The sequence below is a fragment of the Colletotrichum higginsianum genome, chromosome 1, assembly GCF_001672515.1.
Source record: "Colletotrichum higginsianum IMI 349063 chromosome 1, whole genome shotgun sequence".
NCBI lineage: Eukaryota > Fungi > Ascomycota > Sordariomycetes > Glomerellales > Glomerellaceae > Colletotrichum > Colletotrichum higginsianum.
This window is the reverse complement of record NC_030954.1, coordinates 5,201,836-5,216,455: the sequence shown is the minus strand read 5'-3', so window position 1 is coordinate 5,216,455 and position 14,620 is coordinate 5,201,836. Positions and strand designations below refer to the sequence as shown.

The 14,620-nt window shown below is 57.7% G+C and overlaps 2 protein-coding genes across 2 annotated transcripts; one reads left to right on the top strand and one right to left on the bottom strand.

The window, feature by feature from the left end:
- Window positions 1–1,035: 1,035 nt before the first annotated feature.
- Window positions 1,036–3,416, top strand: CH63R_01530 (ATPase; the record flags this gene model as incomplete). Its single annotated transcript, XM_018296505.1, has 4 exons — window positions 1,036–1,947; window positions 2,021–2,163; window positions 2,249–2,890; window positions 3,026–3,416. The coding sequence occupies 4 exons, from the start codon at window positions 1,036–1,038 to the stop codon at window positions 3,414–3,416; spliced, it is 2,088 nt and encodes a 695-aa protein (XP_018164867.1).
- Window positions 3,417–5,513: 2,097 nt separating this feature from the next.
- CH63R_01529 (C2H2 transcription factor) lies at window positions 5,514–7,707 on the bottom strand (the record flags this gene model as incomplete). Its single annotated transcript, XM_018296504.1, has 2 exons — window positions 5,514–7,158; window positions 7,208–7,707. The coding sequence occupies 2 exons, from the start codon at window positions 7,705–7,707 to the stop codon at window positions 5,514–5,516; spliced, it is 2,145 nt and encodes a 714-aa protein (XP_018164866.1).
- Window positions 7,708–14,620: the final 6,913 nt, after the last annotated feature.

Sequence of the window (14,620 nt, the reverse complement as noted above, 5' to 3'; positions counted from 1 at the left end):
CTGAAGCAGCCAGACTAGCAGAAATGTTATATGAATACCACCGATATATCAACGTTTTGAAGTGCCATAAGGGTAGTTAGTTCTGGGGAAACTGCTGTAGCAAGTGGAATAAGACTATTAGATGTCAAGGCTGGGAAAGAGGAAGAAACATATCATCATGATCGACCCCTAGCAAGCGAGAACCACGTGTCCGGCGTTCCAAGATAGCAGGTCAACATCCTCCAGGAAACCGCCCAATGGCTATCGGACTCGCAGTTTTCTACTTTGGTAGTTGGTCCAAGCGACGCAAGTCTCCCCTCGATATCCTTTCCTTGATGGGCGGCTGGCCCTGCTTCAGGCTCGAACGCAATCCGAAGATCCAAGTAACGCAAGCAGCCACGCAAGTCTGATTCAAGGGCCTGACTGCATCCTCTAAGCCAAGACAGTCATAGATGCCCGATTGAGCCTGTGACTCTTATGATCCTTGACAATGTCTCACGCACAGGTGTGGCGCAGCCAGCTTCTACCCCTCTAGGGACCTCAAGCCATTAGAAGCAAGGCAGGTAGGTATATTTTTCCCCACCAGGATGAGTCAAAGAAGAAGGTGTTGACAATTTTCTCAAGCAACTGAAGCCTAGAGCGTGGCGCAAACACCCTGTTGTTGGTCAACGGTTCGATGGCCTTCCTTGGCGTCAAAAGGCAATGAGGGGTCTCCCGTCAGAAGTCCCTTTCCTGCTTTCCTTGCACAACATTGATGCTCGTTCTTTGGTGTGAAAGTTCGAAAGTCCCTTTCTCGGTGATGTAATGAAGGCTTAAAGTCGGCTTCTATGCTGGCTATGCTTGTACTAAGAAGCTTCATCTTGCTGCGTTTATGACAAGAGTCATGAACACAGACCTTACCATCAACATTGACATTAACATCAACACGACATCATCTTGTTAAGTTTCCGGCCACAACCACATACATCCCAACTCAAAGGCTATTTAGGCTATTTAATGGGCTTAGATTTAGACGAGTCGGCGATATTGAATGCGCCGATCTGCCGCGCGGAAGACATGATGCTCCCGTCCCACGCCGAGCCGCCCGCGCCCGTCCCCAACGACACTGCCGGGGCTGAAGGCGGCTCCGAGTGCGCGATGCAGACGCTCTACGAAGGCAAGCGAAGATGCGAGTGCTGCAGGAACTGGGTGGAGGAGTACCCCAAGGACTTGCAGGTCAAGGTCGAGGCGAGGCCCGCGGTCAAGCAAAAGGCCCTCGTCGCGCGAATGCGCCGGAACCACGACGGCGGCGAGGGCGACGGGGAGCCCCTGGCCCTCGACTCCCTCGTCGTCCAGAGCGCCTCCCTCAAGAGGACCCTCGGCGAGCTGTTCGAGGGGTTCCAGGGCATCACCCCGTCCCTCAAGAAGGTTGTCTTCCGGTCGCCGTTCCGCCCCTTTTACTACCGCTGGAAGCGGTTCGGCGCCATCCTGGACCGGCAGAGGCGCGACGACCCGGCCGCGGCCGCGTACACGCAGCTCCTCCACGACACGCTCAGCCGGCACTTCGGGGCCACCTTTGCCGAGATTGACGACCTCGTCGGCCACGGCGTCATCACGCACTCTCTCCTCTGGGCGCTCTTCGAGCCCGGCACGCTCGCCGTCGCCAAGGAGGACGGCGACGAGCGCTTCTTCCTCGTCGACGGCTGCACCGAGAGCCAGTTAGGTCCTGTGGGCGTCATGGTGCGCTTCATCGACTGGGACGGGTCCCGGTTCGGGTATGCCAAGGCCGGCATCCACATCCCTCCGTTCGACGGCACTTGCGAGATCAACAAGCTCGGCATCTACCCGGCGCGCTTCCACGGGTCCCAACAGACGGCCGAGGCCGAGGCAACGCTCCGGGGCCGGCGGTTCCACGCACTCGGCGGCTTCCACCACAAGGCCTACTCCGGGATGGCACGTGTCAAGAGCCGGGCGGCCACACCGCGCCACGTGAGTTGCATACCCGGCTTGAGTCCAAGGATGGATCATGACGTTCCAGACTGTAACATCGAAATACATACAGGTCGACGGCCGCATCATCGTCGATGCCGCGTCCTACTTCCACGCCAACAACGCGAAGGAGGAGCTCGTGCCCCTCTCGGAATCCTTAACGCCCAGGATCGACGTCCAGGACGACGCACACAACAGCGGCAACAACAGAACCAGGTCTTCAATCGCCACGACATTCCCTAGGCCCAGCCCCAGGCCTGTTCGGGAGCTACGGGACGAGGACGGAACGCAGAGAAAACAGATCGACGTCGGAGATGGACCGGCGCAGGCAGAGGAGAGACCGGGATCCAGTCAGTGGTTTTCCTGAAAACAGCTCACCCCTTTGTTTCCCCCCAAACACATCGCTGACCCAAGTTCGTCCATCCGCCAAAGTCCCCGCCCTCACGGACACGCAGCTGCTCATCTGCAACACCACCGTCAAGGGCTACTCCCTCAAGCTCAAGCGCTGGGCCGAGTTCCGGGTGGCCGACGTGGCCGAGGTCGCCTTCAACGACGCCGCCTTCCCGAACCTGATGCTCCCGGGCGGCTACAAGAACCTGATCCTCTCCTTCGTGGACGGGCAGGCCAAGCCGGGCGACAACACATTTGACGACGTCATCGAGGGGAAAGGCCGCGGCATCGTCATGCTCCTGACCGGCAACCCGGGCGTCGGCAAGACGCTGACGGCCGAGGCCGTGGCCGACAAGCTGCGGAAGCCGCTGTACGTCCTCAGCGCCGGCGAGCTGGGCGAGGCGAGCCGCGGCGTCGAGCAGCGCCTGCGGGAGGTCCTCGAGCTGACGGAGAAGTGGAACGGCGTCCTCCTCTTCGACGAGTGCGACGTCTTTCTCCAGGAGCGCTCGGCGAACGCGCTAGCCCACAACGAGATCGTCGCCGTGTTCCTCCGGTAGGCTTTTGTTTTTGTTGCACCCCCTTTCCCCCTTATGTCATTTTTCGCAGCATTTTACTTTGACAGACTCCAAGAGTGAAAGGTTTCCTCATGGGGACAAGCTGACCAAAAACCTCAAAACCCAACCGACAGACTCCTCGAGTACCACCGCGGCATCCTCATCATGACCACGAACCGCGCCGACTCCATCGACCGGGCGTTCCAGAGCAGGATCCACCTGACGCTCCACTACCCGGACCTCGACGCGGCGGCCAAGGAGCACATCTGGCGGCAGTTCGTCGCGCGCTCCCTCTCCATCTCGGAACGGGACGACGGCCGCGGCGCCGCGGCCGCCTCCCTGGCGGACGAGTCCTTCGCGCGCCTGGCGAGGCTGCCCCTGAACGGGCGGGAGATCAAGAACATCGTCAAGGTCGCCACGCTGCTCGCCTGCCAGGAGCAGACGGCGCTGGGCATGGGGCAGATCGAGACCGTCCTCCGGGCGACCAGAGGCATGGGGCCGGAGCTGGACGTTCTCGTGCGTTAGTCTACGATGGTGCGGGTGTGCAACAGAGCACGTGGACTGCGAGGTCTGGGCAAGTCTGCGGGCTCCCTTGAGTGATGGATACATTACTACCGGGCCTGACGCGATAACGTTTGTGATGATCTTCCAAGGGTCGAGCTTAGACGGACGACTCTTTTCGAGGACCACGAGTTTCGTTTCCGATGTCGTTAACTCCACGAAACGAGGGACGTTCCACATGCCGTGTCACCCCAGACGGAGAGATCCCAGGACCGGGTATATACTTGGTCTGTAGAGAGAAACTAGGTTCATTCTCGTCTCATGTTGGCATCTTATCTACCACCTTTGTTCGTGTTCGCTCGTATCGAAACTTTAAAATATAAATAAAGCCTAGTCAACATACCTCAGAATAGCTGACGGACGACGGCGGCTACAAGCGAGACCAACTGAAGCCCAAAAAACATGCTTCATGCGAAAGGTTCAGTTGACACAGGGGCATTCTTCACACGTTACAACACACGACCCAATCGAGGTCCTTCTTCCCTGTGATAGTAGTGAGTGAGTAGGCATGGATTACATATCTTCAAGCTTCACAAGATGTGTATCAAGAAAACTCTACAAATCACCGAAAGGATTACACGACATAGTCTGTTTTATACATTGAGCTATTTACGCTGCTCTACCAGCCAGACTAGCATAGAGAAAGCCTATACTGAGACAAGAGAAGCTCTCCCAAAATGCTGTCGCGGGGCAGAGGTTATCGACGACGCCTTTTCCTTCACCCGAAACCAAGATCAACATTGCTTTCCCCCATCGCCCGGCCAAAGAAATCTCATCGGTCTCTGAGATTGGCGTTCCCAAAGGCCCGGTTAACAGATAAGGCGATCGTCCGACATCCCCTCCCCTCCCCCCTTCCCGATTTCCCCCATCCACACCCCCGCGTGAAGGTTTAGGGCGGACTGGCGCGCAGAACGTCTCCTCCTCCCCCCGCCTTGGATCTTCAACAGCAAATGGCGTACACCCCTCCTTGAACCCCCCTAGTCATCGCAGTAAGTAGGCCGACGGTCCACAGACAAGCCTCGGGGAGACCGGTGACGGCAGGAGTTGGCGGACATCATCGTGCATACAAGCTGGCGCACACATAGCCCACTCACCTGTCAGGCCTTCGAATCACGAGCCAATCTGCTACCTGGTTAGACTTTATGGTGGGTGACATTCACTTTTTGATGATGGTCCATGTTAGAACCAAGTCAGTAAATGGAATCATGGTCATTGTGAGCATTTGCGTCGTTATTCCCGCCCATTGTACAAACGCCTACGAAAAATGTGTATGCTGGCTTGATCCACGGGCAACGGTCCATGACCACCACCGCCTTCGAATTGTGTGACCTTCAACCCAGCCTTCTCCACTGAGGGGGGGGGGAAAAAGAGCAAAAGCCGAAGTGGCCGCCAAGCTCGGAGTGCCATGCCTACGTATCCGTCCATTGCATGCCCCTTCGGCCCTTGGCGCGACCTGAAAACTATGTTCAGGCCAAAAATTCCCGTCTCCATCGCCGGGAAGGCGACCCATTATCATCCAACCCCTCCCTATATCCATAATGTCGGAATGAGTGGGTATCTCATTGATCGTGAGCAAGCGTTACTGGTAATCAGAGGCGGAACAGGAAACTTCTAGTTGCGCAAAGAAACAGCCGTGGAGAGAAACAAAAACCCGAGCAGCCTCTTCCAATATCGAACCAGATGGAAGGAAAACTGAGCAAGGAAACGCAGAAAACCAAGCCGGATATCAAAAAGAAAACGAATCAAGCTGACGGGAAGCACCAGCCGACCACAACGAGATGAGCTGAGATGCCGGGCGGCGACGCCCAGATACGAGAGTGAAAGCAACGCTATGTAACAACGCCAACAAAGAAATGCAATCGCCCACCAGCCGAGTTGGAAAAAGGGATATCATGTAGGAAAGTGACCGTATATCATGCAGAGAGGAGCTCCACCGACACAAAACAAGAGTATATGAAAACGTCATCAGTCGTGGTTGGTATGGATGTATGTATGTGCCTTGCCGAGAAACGCGGCAAGAGATCGGCATGAGTTCGTGTTCTGGAGAGGGGGGTCCAATCTTCAATAGGCAGTCGCCGTGGTTCCTTCGCTCGTGGCGACGGCCACCAGCGCCTCAAGTCGTCTGAGAGGGTCTGGGTTCCCCGGCTGCTGCTGTTGCTGCTGCTGATGCTGCTGCTGCTGATGATGATGATGATGGTGATGCTGCTGCTGCTGCTGGGGTTGTTGCGGCTCGGGTTGTCTGCCGGGGAACCCAGAGAAGGCAGTTATGTTTGGGTGAACCATCCGGTTAACATGCGGCCCACGAGCGTCGTTGTTGGGCGCCTCTGGCCGAGGTCCGTGGACGTTGCTGCCGACAGGCCCGTGGTACCACCCATGCCGCTTGTTCTCCCTCGACGCAAACGAGGGTGCCGACATTGTGTGCTGATGGTTGCGAGCAAACGCACCCGACTTGTTGGAATAGGACGGCGGATCAACATCAAACCTGACCGTCGGCGGGTTGAGCCGGACTTGCTCCGCCTGCGCCTGTACGGCCTGGTTCACCTCGTTCGCCCAGGCACCGGCGCTGTCGCGGGGCGGCGTCGTGTTGGATGTGATGTCCAGCCTCGTCAGCCCGCGGTGCAATCCCATGTCCCACTGGGACACATTGCGCCGGTCGTCGGTGACGACGTCGGTGCCAGGGAGAAGCGCCCTGGGGCGGGCGGCTTCGGAATCAACCATCATCGGCGATGGAATCCTCCTCGGGGGAGACACATGCCTAGATGGCAAGGGGTCAAACGATTCGATCCCCGGCAGCCGAAGGGTCTGGGGCGGGTTCGGGGCGCTGACCATAGGGGGCGCCGGGTTCGGCTGGATCTGGCCCGGCGTGAGGACATTGCTGAGATGGCTGGTGTTGGTTTTGAAGGTTCTCGAGTCGGGATGCCAAGTCCGTCGGCGCCATGCCTCGTCGGCGGCGGATGCCGCGGAATCCCGCCTGCCAGACCATCCAGATGTCGGGGTAGTGGGCGATGCCAGATGACTGCTAGGCGCGGGTGAAAATGCACCCAGGTTGGACGAGTTGACAGGGGCGGCACCGTAAATGATCCTATTGACTGGCGCACCATGCGGCGACTGGAAAGGGTTGACGCCCGAGGGCACGCTGAGCCGTCTCCCCGGCGTCCTCGAGCCAGACGAGTACATGCTGTGGGACCGAGAGTGTGAAGTGGCCGGAGAGGCGATGGCCGAGCCCCATCGCGGGCTGCTCTGACCAGTCGAAAACGTCGCCGACGTGGGTGTGCTGTAGTCCGTCGGCGAGACAGGGCGGTAGCCGTATGATCCATCTGCGGCGGCGCTGCGGTAGGACTCAAGCGACAAGCGCGACCGGGGGTCGGCCATGACCAGAGGGGGAGGGCGTCGTCGAATATCGTCGCGGGGTCCGAAGGCAGATCCAATGGAGCCGACGCTGGCAATGCTGGATGTCGACAACGACTTGGAGTGGCCTCGTACCGGGCCAGTGGCGCTGCCAGCCGTTGAAGCGCGGGCCCGACCACCTTGTTGACGCACGCGCTCGGTCCGCATCTGCCTCTGGAACCTTGCACCCGTTGCGGCCAAGGAGTCTATGGGAATGTCCTCGTTGACGTGCACCGTCTGTGCGTGCTGTCGCAGGTTATCGAGACGGGAGAAGCGACGGGAGCAGTGGCACTGGAAGGGTCTCTCGCCGGTGTGTTTCCTGACACGGTTAGTCATCGTCCGTTCAGGCCGGGACCTTGCAACCGTACCGAATGTGCCTGGCCAAGTGCTCGCTCCTGGTGAAGCTCAAGTTGCACGGCGGGTAGTCGGTACAGTAGAAGCGCTGCGACTTCTTCTTCTTGTTCGATCTGGTGCCGTCGGCATTCAGGCTGTCGTCGTCAGATCCGCCGTCGTCCTCGCCTTCCGAGTCATCCATGTCGACATCTTCAGAGTCCCTCGACCTCCTGGAATGTTGCGAGTTGGCTCGTGTCGGGGTCTTGACCTTCTCGGCGCTTTCGGGAACCTGAACGGCTTGGGGAAAGGGGGAGCTGGGGAGTGGCTTCTGGGACGCCAGGCCGGTGCTGCCGCTGCCGCTGCCAAACGTTGCCTTGGTCGGCGTCTTCGCGTCGTCCGGAAGGGGCTGAGGTTGAGGTGTCTGTGGATGCGGAGCGGTGTTCGGCCTGGGTGTCGTCGGTGACGTCGTCATCTTATCGTCAATCTTGATCTCTGCTGGTAGCGGCGAGTTCACTGGTCTGAACGCAGCAGCCATATTTATGAGTTGCGGCAAGACGCAGGATGAGTAGTTGTCTCCCGCGAGGTGTTCTGTTTGAATCCTATGGCCGTTCAAGTCAAAGTGCGGACGCAAGCCGGGTGGGCTGAGTCGAGCACCACAGCACAGAAAGGTGCGGGGAGAGCAGACTGCGGAGGTGTGCTACTGAAGAATGACTTGAGCCGGAGGAGGGACGGGCTCTGAGAGAGAGGAAGGGAAGGGGGGAGAGGGGAGTGTGGAGGAGAAAATAAAGAAATGAAGAGAAAAAAATCGTCGATGTCTTTATCAAATCATCCGAGGGTCTTGATCGAGATGAGGAGCTGACGCTGTCTTTCTTTCGGAAGTTGGGTCGTGGTTGTTGGTGGTGATGGGCTTTGCTGCGCAGAACGACCAAAGGTGTTGTTGTTTGGTGTGTGTGTGTGCGGGTGTAAAGAGGTGAGAGTCGCAGAAAGCCGATAGAAGTGCGCGACGGGAGTCGATGATCAACCCCGGGCCAGGGAGTGGGGTGTCTTTTCTGCTGCTGGAACAAGGTGCGAGGCCGGTTTGGATGGCGGTAGCGCGGTTGAGTATCCGCACTTCGAACGGTACGGAGCCAGGTGGAGGCGGGTGAAGAGAAGAGACAAGAGTAAGGTATTTCGTAGGTGGTAGTAGGTAGGTAGGGCGAGGGGCAGGCGGCTCTAGAAAAGGAGCTGCCAGGGGCGTGTGGCGACGGATGGCCGATGATGAAAGTCGTGCCGTGATCTGACCTGCTGGCTGCAGTAAAGTGGTTCAAGTGGTTCCTAGTGGGTGGTCTCGCCGACTTTTCTTTCCTTCCCCCCTGCCTCTGGCTTTTTTCTTACACCTGCTTGCGTTCGTTCGAGTCTAGCGGGAGGTAGTCGAAGTGTAGTGTCGAGACCTGGACCGGGTTTGCCCAATGTACCTTTTTTTTGTCCTCTTTTGTTGGAGCGTCCAACCTAGCAGACCAGCCTCCCTTCTTGGGGATGGGGGTGATGGGGGGATCCGGCGCACCAAGTCGGCGAATTTGGGTGGGAGCGGAGCGTCTGTGGGCTATCAAAGAGCCAACGAAGTCCGGTCCAATGCCAATCACGATCCGAGTTGACGGGTTCTTGGGCTGCTGAAAGAGTCAGAGTCTCTTTCGGATGCAGGCAAAGACGCTGATGGATGCCTTGCGTTCTGCTTCTGCTCGACGACGTTTGTAGGTTGCCGGCCTGCAGAGAGTCGCTACTGTTGACCGAAGATCGGCTGAATACCGAGCGTAGGACTGGGGCGGACACAATGCAGTCTTGATGTTCCTCGTAGTTATCTGCGAGGGTGTGCAACATGTGAACAAGAAAATTTCTCAAGGGATCACGAATAGGTAGGCTGGATGATGGGATACGACGCAGTCCGACAGCCAGGGGGGAGAAAAGAAGAAAGATTGAAGCATTCGCGAGGGCGAGGACGCCTTCGTAAGTAGTTAACGACAGCCGTTGATGGGCACCCAAACCGAACGAAAGGGTAGGCAGTAGGAGCGGAGTTGGTAGACACAGGAGACAAGGGGCGGGCAGGCCAGGTTCAGGGACAGGGACTAGACGCCAGGGCCAGGGCCAGAAGCAGGACCTGGCGGCGGTAGTGGTCTCAGTGGAGTCGGTGGGCGGGAGGTACAAGGGGTACAGGAGGTACATGACCCAAGTCGGACGGCTCGATGGCGGCATCCCAGTCAGCCGAGCGGTTGGGGGGAGGAGTCTGACGCTAGGGCGGCGTGGACGGACTGGCGACGGACAGCAGACGAGACTGAGTGGTCGGGACGGTGAGATATGGTCGTGACGGTGGTGCCCCGTCTGCGCGTGTGGGCGGCGAGTCTAGGTGGACAATGGCTCTCTAACGGACCCGTGGAAACAGAGGACAGCGTCGAGGGTGGTGGACGGTAGCGGAGTATGCTCGTCGCTCCAGCGGCCACAAGTGATGAAGCGCCTGTGAGTGTAGTGCGGGTATGCTGCAAGTGCAGAGTACATCGTAATGTACCTAGGATGCGGTGGTGGGCCAAACAGCTGTTCCTTAGCGGCCCGGTGGCTGGTTGGCAGAGTGGATGTGACGGGGGCCGCCCGGGCCAGAAGTAAGGTACCGATTATGGCTGGCTGGCTGGCTGGCTGGCTGAGGCGAGGCCGGGATGCGGTAATGTGTGCGAGGTCGTGGGAAGACTGTCCACCGTCCGTGGGTTCGAGGTGCGAGTGTGTGGCGAGGTGCCAGGAACAAAGGATGAAAGGCCAAGGGGCGGCAGTGGATTGGTAGGAAGGCTGGTCATCGGAGGTTGACGGACGGGTCGAGGTTGTTGACGAGGTCAAAGTAAAGGAAGAGAAGTACGGACAAAAAAGACGCCGCAGGGAGGGAACAGGGCCTGTCTGGGAGTGGAGAGCCCAGGCCCAGGGTTGTTGTTGGTGCTGGTGTAGGTGTTGGTGCTTATGGTGCTGCTATGTAGTGCGCAAGATGGTGCGCTGCCCACCGAACCTAGAGTGCTATACTCCGCAACAACAAGTTGTTTTCCCCAGACAGCCAGGAAGCCCTTGTGAAGTCGTGTGTCGCCTCCGGCTGTAAATCGTAGCCTCCAAAGTATTTGTCGTCGTCGTCGTCGTCGTCGTCGTCGTCGTCGTCGTCGCAAGCTGGGTTGGCACCCTGCGCAGGGATGGTTTGGTGACAAAGATGGCGGCGGGGTAGACATGGTTGGACGGATACGGACGCTAAAGGGATAGAAACGGCAGGATGCATTCGGTGTCACGATGCTTCGATGCTTCGATGCTTGGCTGTTTAGCGTAGATGTATATGTAGAGTATAGAGTGAACGTTGAGGCAGAAGTGTAGCGGGGCGACAGCGGCGTGTGTTGGAGGTTCCACTGGTTCAGATGCCATGGATATCCGTGTCAAGATGGAGTGTTGGCGTTGGTGTTAGTTGATGTAGGCGGGGATGACGAGGAGTGTGTGTTTGTATGTTTGTGTGCACATGTGTGTGTGTGTGTAATGCCGTCTGTCAGGATCAAGCATGGAGCATGTTGGTTTTCCAAGTTGGCGGTGTTAATTTGACGGAGGAGCAATCAAGGCCAGGCGCATTGAGGCATGCCGGCTGAGACGGAAGATGATCTTCAGATAGAGGGCCGCGACGAGGACGAGAAAGGGGACGGAGGATAATGCATGACGGGTTGAGTGAGGGGCACCGGCAACGGCGGCGGCGGCGGCGGCGATAACGATAACGACAAACATCAGCCAAGCCAACTCGCAGCAATGCAACTATACACAGCCCGAAGCTTCGTGGACTGGCGCGGACGGGCAACTTTTCGAGGGAAGGAGGGGGCACGCACAGCAAGTCGGAGTCCGCCAGGGACGGTCGCCGAACGGGCGACGTGGCATGGAGGGAGGAGCACCGCGAATGACATGCAGCCAGTGCCTGCCCTGTGTTCCCCTGTCTTGCTCTGCCGTTAGTGAGGTATATGATGGGCAGGTAGATACGTAAGGCACCTACCTCCTTCTGTGTGTTGGCCTACCTAGGTGCCTGCCTGCCTACCTAGGCAGGGTAAGTTGGTAAGGTACCCAAGGCAAATTGAAGGAAGGTGGGCAAGCAGAGTTGTACATAGTGAGTGCCTGCCTGCCTGCCTGCCTGCTTGCCTTGCTTGATTTCTGACCTTGGCCCTAGCCCTGGAAAGAGTCATTCATGCACTTGCTCGTTTGTTCCTGAATCAGGAGAAAGGGACCAACCCGATATCAGGAAAGCGTGTTAGATGTCGCGCCGGGATGGCGGGAACCCTCTGTTTCTGTTGTTTCCATTCTTTCCATGTTGCGAAACGCACGTCGTCGGTGGTTGCTTCCAACTCGGAGATCCATCTTGTATAGTCCACCTTCCACCTTCCACCACCCGCCTGCCTTGTCGCCCTCTCTTTCCTTTCCAGTCTGCGCCAGCCTCTTGGAATTATGCGTACCGCTTGTACCTTTTCCGCGTACCTGGCGTGAAAATGGTACAACGACTGTGCCCCCCCTCGCCCTCGCCCCTCCATTCTATCTCGTCTCGCCCCTCTTTTAATTCCTGTGCTGGCGCATCATGCGAGGGGTTGGGATGTGCCCCTCACACGGGACTTCCTCCTTCCTCCATGGACAGACAGACAGACAGACTTGACTGACAGACATTGCTAGCGCCGCCCTAGCCCAGGTACCTGTGCGGGCAAAAGGGACGCCGCATGTGGTGGGCCAGGTGCTGGCGTCTGTGAGGCCCTGTGCCTGAGATGTCCCTGAGATGCCCCTGGGCTCTGCCCCGTTCGGCCCTGTTCGGCCTGCCCTGTGCCAGTCGACGTCGGATTGCCGCCGGGGGGTCGGAGGCTTTTTTGTCGATGAATTCTATAAAAAGTCATTTGGGATGGCAGGGGGAACATAGACTTTCGTGTGCATCGGCACACATTCCAAGTACCTGTCTCTGCCTGTGCACTACACTACAGACACCTTCCCAATGGCCTTACTTTAGCTAGTCAGCAGGTAGCGTACTACGTGCTTGCCTGTCTGGGCATTACTCATATACGCCAGACCGTAGAGGACTGTGCACGCCGCCCGCCAAGCGAGAGTCCACCCCGCAATCGGGGCGCCGCCCTTCCGTCTTCAAGAGTTTAAATGCATCGAAGTCGGTCGGAGAGCCAAGTCGAGTCGTTGGTTTTGGCCCCCTCCCAGCGGGATATTCTCCCGCGTTGGACGAGCGGAGACGCTACTTATGGCTCTATAAGTGACGGGACCTATTTCAGATAAACGAGCGACGGCGCATCTCGACACCGATGGCGGATCACAACGCGGGCCATGTTCTCATCTCGGTGGCGGCCTGTCCACCTCTCTCCTTTCTACCTAAGGAAGTACATCGTACCTCACCAGAGGTTGCCTAGGTAGCTTTTCCCACCCACAACCACACCGAACCAGGTATTTGCCGGTCAGGTCTTTAGCCCCTCCCTAGGCGATGATTTGAGCTTACTTATTGCCGCGTCTGCTTCCGTGGCGTGGCTCCTGCCACCTCCGTTTTGTATACCTGGCTATCTCTAAATGGGGGCCGCCAACCGCGCACATGTTAGGAGGGAAGCAGCTTCTATTAAATGTTTCTGACTGGGCATGTCACACAAGAAAGCGGCATCTGTTCTTTGTGTTGCATGTGCTGTGCCGGATACAGCACTCGGTATCGGCCCGCCTTGCGCTCCTGCGGGCTTGGGTATGTCCGTCTGCTTGTCTGTCTGTCTTGTCACTCCGTCAGTCAGTCTCTCTGTCTTGTCTCTCTGTTTCTGTGTGTTGACTGCCTGCCTGCCTGCCTGCCTGTCTGTCGGTCGGTCGGTCTGGTGACTGACCGACTGTCTTTGTGCATGACTCTGCGTGCCTGGGTTGTCGCTGCTTCCTTCACGATCTCACCACCTGGCTTCCCATCCCTCATCCCTTCCTCCCGAGTCTCGACCATGACTTTACCCTTTCCCTTGTGCTTGCCGAATTTGTGGAGCCTCTGTATAAACAAGACAGGAACAGAAACAGGAACAGGCAGGCGCATCTCAGGGGGTGGGTCTTTGAAAGTCTGAATCGTGGAGAAGAGGAAAAACACCCGACAGTACCTGGCCAGGATGATTGTTATTCAAATCAGGAAGGAAGGAGGGAAGGATGGAGCGAAGTTACTCACTACTTACCCCAAGCCTAGCCCAGCTATTTGAAATATGGGAGGGAATTCGCAGGTAGGCAGGCAGGTATGGATGGCAATGTCGTACCTCCCTCTCTTTCCCTCCTGGTGTCGCGGCATCGCCCCATGTAGATTGTCGACGGTTGCACCAACAATCCGATAGTTGCCATGCCTGCCTGCCCCGCCTGCCTGCTCGCCTGCCTTCCCGCCTGCCTGCCCTCACTCCTTTAGGTACTCCACTCGGCTACCGCTGTGTCTCTCCCTCCCTCTCGTCTCAGACTCACAGCCGAGAATTCCTCTCGACCGCCGTTGCCCACGTTTTCTCGTCTCCCGTCTCCCGCCTCCCGTCTCTTGTCTTCCATCAGCAGTCTCCCACCTGTATTCTTCCGCGTCGTCGGTTAGTCCTCTGGCGCTACCCACCATGCCTCGGCACCGATCTCTGCCGATCTCTGTCTCCATTCCGGCCTGGCCAACAACGCCTTAGGACTAGTCATCTCGGCATAGCAATCTTCAACACTCCCTAGGGACCTGACACTCCCTTAGGAAGACTAGTCCGAGGGGGGCCATGTACATGCCACACCGCACGCCAGACGCACGCCAACCGCCAACCTATCAATCAGCCCACACATACTCTGCGTATCTTTGTGTGTTAATCAGCACACCCCTTCTGTCCGACCCCTTCTCTTCGTCAGACACCGCTAGAGGCAGATGGGTGATGAAGTGTGCAAGAGAGAGGAAGAGAAACCGGAAGTGACGGAGTACGGGGGACTGTCGAGGTCTTCTTGCCAGACTTCCCGCAATGCCAGCTAGACGGAACTATCATCGTACCGACAATCGCCGCGCTGTCCCTCTGCCGCACCGCACAACCACGCAGTCGTTCCCTCGAAACAAGGGAGCTCCTCGCTTTCCCGACCATGGCCAAGCTCGCCGTGACCTAAGCCCAGACCCTGGCCAGGTGCAACCCACAAAGTCATCACCATCACATCTCACCAGCTCGATTGGGTCCGTCTCCGTCCCGTGACAACCATCAGCTCCACCGCCGATGGGAGCATTACCTTGTGCCTGGATTGTGCTGACCGCCCATTGGCCCCCATCCCTGTGATACTTGACGAGAAGAACATCAATCCAAGACGACTTTCCGTTCACACAACAGCATTCCACCTCCTTGTCGATACGCATTGCATACGCGCCAAGCAACCATCGATGAAAGAGCTATTTCAGTTTAGCATGCGCCTAGATGACGACCGCAAACCCTGGT